The 9,287-nt window shown below is 32.1% G+C and overlaps 2 protein-coding genes across 2 annotated transcripts; one reads left to right on the top strand and one right to left on the bottom strand.

Moving 5' to 3' along the window:
• Window positions 1-4,013: 4,013 nt before the first annotated feature.
• On the top strand, window positions 4,014-5,552 carry LOC145118951 (DNA-directed RNA polymerases II and V subunit 6B-like). The gene is made up of 6 exons (XM_079057334.1): window positions 4,014-4,161; window positions 4,260-4,293; window positions 4,394-4,572; window positions 4,728-4,779; window positions 5,192-5,259; window positions 5,342-5,552. Exons 1-6 carry the CDS (start codon window positions 4,127-4,129, stop codon window positions 5,409-5,411), a joined length of 438 nt encoding a protein of 145 aa, XP_078913460.1. The 5' UTR covers window positions 4,014-4,126; the 3' UTR covers window positions 5,412-5,552.
• A 401-nt stretch (window positions 5,553-5,953) lies between these two features.
• LOC145111322 (uncharacterized) lies at window positions 5,954-8,814 on the bottom strand. Its single transcript, XM_079049567.1, has 6 exons — window positions 8,466-8,814; window positions 7,079-7,256; window positions 6,820-6,917; window positions 6,621-6,717; window positions 6,343-6,428; window positions 5,954-6,135 (listed from the first exon to the last, which is right to left on the bottom strand). Exons 1-6 carry the CDS (start codon window positions 8,688-8,690, stop codon window positions 6,082-6,084), a joined length of 738 nt encoding a protein of 245 aa, XP_078905693.1. The 5' UTR covers window positions 8,691-8,814; the 3' UTR covers window positions 5,954-6,081.
• Between the last annotated feature and the right edge of the window lie 473 nt (window positions 8,815-9,287).

Genomic DNA, 9,287 nt, shown 5'->3' with positions numbered 1-9,287 from the left:
AGCAATACCACAACTTTATACATAAGTAGGAAATAATGTGAAAAAACATGTCTTGGATGTCATGTTTATTATCTGACCTTCAACTTCCTTGTTTTGTAATAATATACTTTTAGTGGCTTCTAGTGGACCTATCCGTGTACCTGATTTACATCTCACAAGTGTGTCATTGTTTTCTTCTCACCAGTAATTGCCACAAGAACATTTCCCATTCCTGAAATGATGAAACCTCTTCCCATCTCTCACAACAATTTCTCTTTCCATAACTTGCGACATGAACTCAAACGCATTATGACAATCCCCACAAATCCTCAAGTTCTTGAAAACCCTAATCATGGCTCCCGAAGGAAGCTTCAAAATCCCAAAAGCAACTGCAAGCTTTTCACTATGAGTAGACAAAGCGTATTCCTTTTGCTCGTTCTTCATATCATGCAACACAAACTTCGTATCCGGAACATACCCTAATTTCCTCATTTTAGTAACCAATTCCTCAAGGTATTCATACACCTTCTGAACCTATGGGTGCTTAGTGTCATCCACCAAAAATACATGGATCATATTGTCAACTTCAATCCAACTACACGCAGGCTCTTTCTTCACTCCTCGAGACCTCATCAAATTCCGAACCCTTGCAACATCGTTCCATTTTCCCGAGTTGGAGTACATGTTTGATAAAAGTATGTAGGTCCCATCATGATCCCGAGTTGGAGTACATGCTTTTATTCTGTTTATTTCTCGATCTTAACGGCGGTAGCGTTGCCGACGTTGGTTAGTGGCGGGTGAAGGTCGTCGGCGTTAGTTTATTGTTTAAAAACCTATTTTGTATATTGTTAACTGATTTTTGTTTTCATGGTTTATGCCCGAATTAAGTGACACACATTTTTCAATATATGATGTACCTGACAGAATCTGATTACATGGATGATATATTTTCAATGTCTTGGAAGTTGTAACAATTTATATTCATTGGTCAAACATATAAAAAAGCTACAGTTAATAAATGATTTGAAAATTTTTCACCAGAAAAATAATAACGAGAGGAGTAGGTTTAAAAATTGAAGGGTAGGGATAACATTACCCAAAAAAAAAAAAAAATTGGTCCAGACCTCTATGGGGTGGTGTAGCATACTAGCGTACGTAATGTTTCATAACGTTGGGTTCATGAGGCTCATATTTTGGAAACTCTCAGACTGGTCGGAGTGGGCAACGCCCACTCACGTGTTTTGAAGAAAAAAGAAGAAAACGGCGTTAGAGGATGTGGTGGTGGTAACGAAAAGTAACGTGCAAGTTAATAACGCGCAATAACGGAGAGATGGAGCGGTGTTTGCGCCGTTATAACATGCAATAACGCCCCCTTGGGCGTTGCCCACACCCAACTGCCTCATGGATGGATAATTGGATATGTTTTTTTCTTGATGACAGCAAAAGAGTCTTCTTTTGAAGGCTTCTTTCAGATGAGGTCTACTTCCAACTAAGCAATAAATATGTCATGTCATTTGCTAACCTCTAGTATCAGTTACCATAAGATGTAAGTTGAACAAATTGTGTACTTGGGTGGTATCATGTATATAAAGAGGGTGTTTGGCATAGGTTTTAAAGTGACTTTTCACTTTTCTCTTTTCTAAAAGTCAAAAAGATTTTTGGTAAAATGAAAAGGATTTTTGTAATCAACTTTTTCAATAGAGGAAATCTTGTCTTTTTGAAAAGCCAAGTAAACGTGACTTTTCCAACTTTTCAACCACTTAAAACATTAAATTACCTTTATACCCCCAGCTACCATAATCAATGTAAATATGTAAACATATCCTTTTTAGTCATTTAAATGTAAAAGTTAAACCAAACACTTTTTAAAAAACATTTTTTGTAAAAAGTCCTTTTAGAAAAAGTCATTTTACAAAAAGGACTTTTGCCCCTCAAAAGCTAAGCCAAACACCCTCAAAGACAATAGTTGATTGGTATTTTTTGTATTTACCAAACTTGAATGATGTTTTTTGAACAATTTTGATACTTGGTTACCCTTGTAAGTCATTTTCCCTTCCTATTTTGGACAGCAATGTTAGTCTAAAACTTTTTGGATCAAAATGATAATTTTGAGCTAGAGATATGGACTATTTTTGCAATTTAGTCTAAAAAAATAAAAGAAATTACCGTGAGAGACGGGAACTTCCCACCTCACGTTCAACATAAAGCTTTGAATCCAATGTATCAACAACTTTTTCTTTTTTTTTTACAAATTTGGATTCATCAAACAAATATGTAAAATAAAAATGGAAAATGAATTTGTTAAAAAACATTATTTGTTAAAAACAAAAGGTTTTAGAAAGAAGCCATATAAATGAAGATGTTTTCTACGAAACTATATTTAAAAAATAGAAAACTAAAGTTATAAAAAAGTTTTGGAATTTTTTTGAAAAAAATATACTAAAATCATAATAGAAATTAAAATCTCGTCCTTGTTAAAAGAAAATTTGGATGTGACAAAAGGTAAAAGGGAGAAAATCTTGGCCAAATTTGTAAAAAGGCTAACCTGGTGGTGCAAATGGTAAGAAATGAAGAATGTTGAAGGATTAAAAAAAATAGGGTCGGGCAATAATCAAAACCACACCCTACTAGGGGTGTTTGTTTGGATGGATTGGTTTGATCCGATCCAATCAAGTGAATCCAAATTGATTTCGGTTTTCAAAAGATGGATCCGAATAGTCCAAACTAAATTGAAATCCGATCCGATCCAATCCAATTACAATTCAGTTAGATCGGTTTTTATAATTCGATTTTCAAAAACCGAAACATTTTAAAACGACAAATAATTATAATATTATCAACTTTACACAAGAAGCAAAAACAAATTATTTACATGTGATTTGAAATTTATAAAGAATTATTACGAAGATATATTATAGTTAAATATTTTATAAATAGAAAACTTTTGAGAGAAAATGCATATTAATGTTTTTTTATCGGGTGAAACGTTTGCACCTATTTGAAAAAATAAATTACAAAATTAATAAATAACTATAGATATATATGTTTTAAAATAAATAAATAATAAATGCTTATTCGGTTTTTTTGGACTATTCGGTTCTTATTTTATAAACCAAAACCAATCCGAAATCCAAAATAATAATTCGGTTTTGTTGAAAACCAATCCGAATATCCGAACCAAATTGTCCAATCCAAATTGTCCAATTGGACAATTCGGTTTTATCCAAATAGTGAACAGTCCTACACCCTACTGCCGACTAGAAACATTGTTTATAACTTAAAAACTGGGGTAACATAGAAAAAACTCATTTATGAACAGTAAGAAAGAAAGAGGGACGCGAGGCTCAATTTAGCTCTAAAACTAATTTTTTTTAAAAAATAATAATAAAAAATAAAAAACTGTTTGCGATCTTTAACTCAAAACGTAAATTGATTACCAAAAACCAAAAAAAAATTATCTTGCAACACTAATGAATCATAATAAGTATCTTCGGCAGCTATTGGAAACTCATACCTTCGATAATTTATCCTTCAACACTGATAAAATCATCTTCCTATGGATGCAAAAGATACCTCAAAAATATGTACCTAGGAATTTGATAAGAGAGAAGGCTGAAACCGTCATACGTCTTGGGTAGTAAAGCTTCCAAGCGAGACCGATAAAAGGTTTTTTTTGGAGAAAAGAACAACGATCTGTGCACATCGATCGATATGGTACCTTGTCAGAAACTAAAATGGAGAGAGAGAGAGAGATGGGTGGTTTTGAGGTTTTTTTTTTTTTAATAATAACAAAATAAAGAAGTAAATTAAAAGAAATTGAAACTAACATATATATTTGTCATTTTAGGTTGTTTGTTGACCAAATTCACAAAAAATAAAGTTTTGGGGAACAAAACAATAAAAAAGAAAATTATGGTTCGGAGAAAAATACAAGTTCAAGACCTTATCTATAGTTTTTAACAAACCATAGGGACCAAATTTGCAATTTAGTCTATAAAAAGAACAAAATACTTATTATTTTTAACTAAGTCATACCCTATTGTCTCTTAGACTCGTTTATAACCCTACTTACTCACAGAAGTCTTCATCTTGTTACCGTCTTTCGATCAAACTAGTCTGAAGAGAAAAGGAGCTTTTCTCTGATAAAATGGCCGACGATGACTATGATATGGACGCTGGAGGGTAAACAGCTTCTCTATAATCATCTCCTGTTTACTAATAATCTTTCTCTCGTATTTGATTTCTCGAAAAAACATTTCAATTTTCTCTTGGTTTTGCAGTTACGACGATGAGCCAGCCGAACCCGAACTCGATGTAAGAAAAATGTTTCTGAATTTTGATGAATAGTTCTATATGAAATCGCATTACCTCTTAATTATAAATGATTGTGTGCTCAAATTTGTTCCTTTTTCAGGAAGGGGCTGAGGAAGAGATTGATGGAGATAAAGTGGAAGAAGACGTTCCTGATCCACTTTTAGGTGACAACGAAGATAAGGAAGAACAGGAAGCTGTAGAAAAACCTCGGAAGACGATAAAGTATATGACGAAATATGAAAGGGCTAGAATCTTGGGTACCCGTGCACTTCAAATTAGGTTTGATTTCGCTGTTTTTTTCTTCTGCACTTGATAATCAATTCAATTAAAGCTAATATATGATTCTTAAACTTGTGTTTTGTTCTCGTACATTGTTAATGCTTGAAATGATTTTTGACATATGGTGTTTTCTTGTTTGTTATGTATATTCACAGCATGAATGCTCCAGTGATGGTTGAGCTTGAGGGTGAAACTGACCCCCTTGAGGTAATGATTCTTACGCCACCATTGTTATTCTTTTTCTGAAAAAAAAAAATTCCAACTTTGTCTGTTTTCTTATGACAATCATTAGAAGATATCGTTATTTGATCATTGGTTGAATATTTTTGTTAAACTATTTGTCAAGTTTGGGGATAAATTACTTGGCTTTTTCTTTCATATAGAATGTTTGAATTTCGAATGAAGGATATCCCCAATGTTAAACTATTTTCGAATGAAGGATATTGGTTGTAAAATGCAAACAACATCCTTTTACCAATGGAATTCACTTCCTACTCATTCTTGTTAGAAATACTCAAATACCCATTATCATTTATCAGGTTGTTGTTTTATGGATTATACCTAAGCTAAGACCTCACTTATGGATTCTGAATCAGTGTCTTTGTTTAATTTATTATAGATTGCAATGAAGGAGCTTAGACAGAGGAAGATACCCTTCACCATTCGGCGATACCTTCCGGATGGAAGGTAAGATTCTTATCTTCCATTCTCACACAAACCCTTTTTATTTTAAAAAATGGTGTGATATCATATGTTTTTTTTGTTTCAGCTATGAAGACTGGGGAGTTGATGAACTAATCGTTGAGGATTCATGGAAGAGACAAGTTGGTGGGGACTAGTTGAAATAAATCATCTGAATGTCATGTTTATGATGGATTATGTTGATACAAATGATTTGAATTGTTATCATCTCATGATGCATATTTATGTTCAACTTTGGAATTATTATGATTTGAAATTTGTGAAAGGTGGTTTTGTTATCAAGTTGTTTTTTATCTTTGTTTCCAACAAGAATCAATCATATATATTTTGTAAATCTTGCTTTATGCATGTAATCAGGTAAGTTAAGAGACATGGTTAACTACAAGGTTTTGCGTTTCACTGTTTTCATCAATATGGCAAACAACATTCAGCTGAAGAGATGCAAAATAACAAGTGACACTAAATTCACCAACAAATTCTAGGGAATCTCCATCTCAATTGAGCAATCAAGTTTTTCTTCATTAATTAAGATTCTCTTCAATGAACCATTCATGATAGTTTAATCAGATTAACATCAAACAAAAAGGCATAATTAACTTAACAGGTGTAAACATGGATACTTTTTGTTTGAGTATGTCAATAAAGAAAGTGAAAGTACAACCATGGTTTAATCAGCATAAAAAAAAATACCATTCTATAATTCTTTTAGTAAAGATTTATCCTTACACTTGCAAACAGAAAACCAGTCTATCATCTGAATGCAAAAAATACAAAAGGTTAAAAAGCAAAGGGGGCATATGTTCATAATCACTTGTGCAAGACACTCTTTTTCGGGAGTTGTTTTTTTCTCTGTGTATGTTTCTGCAATCAAGAGACAGAATACAATAGCAAGCAACAGTTAAAAAAAAAAGTAAGTGGAACTGTAAACAGTTAATGTCATAAATAGGTAACAAACTATTTGTTTTTTATTTTACAATAACACCATTGTATTTTCAAGATACAGCTAATTAGGACATTTTATGAAATAATTCGTTACCCATTTATGACAGTAATAGAGAAAAATATAACCTTTTGTCTGGCCAAGGCCTCAACATCTGTTCTCTCTTTCCAGTTGCTCTTGCGCAGTTTGATTGGCCGATTACCAACATATTTCCCTACAAAAAAAAAAAAACGCAATTTTTACCTTTTTGGTAAATTTTTAATACTACTTATACTTTTTTCACCCTTTAGTAACTTTGATTTTAGTCCACAATTTTTATATTATTAAGTCAACATTTTTATTTCATTTAACAAGTAAAAGATTACTGAAATTTTATTTTATGGGAAAAAGATGATATTTTACTCACCATTCATTTCTTTAAGAGCACCAGCAAGATCGGTTGGGTTGGAAAAACTCACAAATCCATACCCTTTTGTCTTTCCAGTTCGCTTATCTCGGACAACCTAAATTATTGTAATAAAAGAAAATGAAAATTGGTATAATAAAGAAGCATAGATACTAACTACATACGTAATGATTGATTTATGTAAAGATAAGAAACTGACCTTTGCCATGTTGAATGAAGGAAATCTTTGGAAAGCTTTTGAAAGAACATCATCATTAACCTCATTTCCAAGATCTCCACAAAATAGACGATAATCATCTGCAAAAACATCACTACAATCATCAACAACAAGATGAGATTTTGCTATCAGAAAATTACAATTCTCAGACAATCAGATGGATGACTCTATATACTACAAACTGAAGAAATCTTGTGTCTGGATAAATAACATAAAAAATAAATAAATAAATAAAACTTACTTTCTGGCCACTCTGCCAATGTTGGATCCTCCCAAGCTTGACCAGCTGCTTTACGAGGTATGGCTCTCTTTTTGACCTCTGCTTTATGCTCCACTTCACTGCTTGCAAGTGCAGCCTTCACACTTTCTAGAGCTTCAGGTGTAATTGTTTGTGCATCCCTTTGAAATAGCTGTTGTGCCTATTTAAAAAAAGATTAAAAAGAAAACAACTCTTTCAGTTCCAAGATGATATAATATCACACATTTTCAGATCAAATGTCGTATGCTCATGCTCTATTACTTTATTTTCAGATCAATAGATGTTAGGAGGGATTCTTACAAAGTCAATTTGCAGGGTTTGGTATTTTGTTACTTTTGGCTTTTGCAGATAAACTTTTTGAAATCACTTGGTTCTTGGATCATTTATTACAATTTTGTGTAGAGTTTCTTTGTGCATCTTTATTGGTCATTCCACAATATACGAAAGGATATGGATATTATTCTTAATGCCTACAAGAAAAAAATTTGTTATAACTACTTGCAATGTTGATTTTCCCCCCAAAAAAAGATATTATGTTGGGTTATTAGGCATACAAAATGGTGGTCAAGTAAGCCAGCCTTTATGGCCCACTGTAGGAATTGTTGCACACACTAGTTGTTGACAATTGAAATCCAAAATATTTCTAATGAGATTAATAAAGATATATATGACACCCTTAGCTTCAGAGTCAAAATGACTTGTAATAAGTATTATGATTTATGATTGCTCAAGCTGCAACTAACCATTGAAGACTTCATTGGCTGATATCTGGAAAGCATTCCTTAATCATGTTCTCATTGAGAAGGTTTATAAAGATAAGCCTCGCCAGATTTATGGTTCAAGATGATTAATTCATTTCTTAATGATTATCTTGGCCAATAGAAAGGTTTGGATCATTTTACAGTTATACCGAAAACTCTGTGTTCTCTGAAGACATATATTTTGACGCAGACACCCTTGTTTTGATCAAGTGTGAACTATCAAGATCTTATATTCTTATATAGTTTAGGAGAAAAAACTAATTCCTTTAGTTACGAAGAAATGCAACAATCAGTTTTGGGCCAATATCATTAGGACTTTCTTGGCCCATTCAATGTCTCAAATTTCTGTGGATAAATATGTTACAATCTTAAGAGCATATACTTGGGAAAATTGAAAAGGCAGGTTTTTAAATCCTTCAAATTGATCCTACAATAATGTGTAGAATAGTAACGTTGTGGTTGATGGGGCAGCCTAAGTAGTCCCTACTCTAATAATTGCTAAATGTTCCAAAATCATCTTGCAATTCTTCAAATTACTAGCATGGAAGTACGAACATTAAATGGTCAACGCTTAACTGAAATAATTAATTAGGGTTGACAGAAATTACCTGCTGGAACTGGGGAAAGTAGACTCCAGGGACAGAAGTGGATGGAGTAGCGTAGGCGGGAGGTGGAGCGGGGAATTGAACGACCGAAGGCGGAGGAGGAGGAGCTGCAGCAGGGTATGTTTGGGGTTGTTGAAGGTGAAAGGGCATCGGAAAATACGAGCCATTGTTGTTGGAGTATGTGAACTGGGAAGAAGAAGATGCAGAGGAATTCGGTGGATTCGACATCTTTCCTCCAACAAACGGATCTCACGCTTCAGTTGTGAATTGGTGTAAAATGTTAGGGTTCTTGTTCGTTGATTCGGAGTGAAATTGGGGAAGAGGGTTTTGAACTAAATATGTTTTGCAAAGTAAATTGGGAAAATTTCTTAATAAGTTTCATTTAGTTAGTGATTTATTTTTGTCCATATTTGATTATTTAATTATTAGTTTATAACCAATAGGAATCCCTGAGTTATAAAATTAATTAAATTTTTATAATAAAAATTTATAATTATTTTAAATAAATCATTTTAAATAAATTATTAATTAAGTGATATATCAAATTTTAAAATTTATTATAACTTCAAATTTAACATATAATTAGAAAATATAAATTTAAATTTTGAAATTAGTTGCCTAATATAACTACATGACACATGACATAATATTAATAAAAAATTGTATTAAAGTGACACTTGGAAATAAAAAACGAGATTAAAACTATTCATTTATTAAAATAAGGATTTATATATATATATATATATATATATATATATATATATATATATATATATATATATATATATATATTCAGTCAATCGGTTACTCTTAAGTTAGAAAAAT

The sequence above is a fragment of the Lactuca virosa genome, chromosome 1, assembly GCF_052849685.1.
Source record: "Lactuca virosa cultivar CGN04683 chromosome 1, Lactuca_virosa_CGN04683_v6, whole genome shotgun sequence".
Taxonomy (NCBI): Eukaryota; Viridiplantae; Streptophyta; class Magnoliopsida; order Asterales; family Asteraceae; genus Lactuca; species Lactuca virosa.
This window is presented reverse-complemented; position numbering and strand designations above follow the sequence as displayed.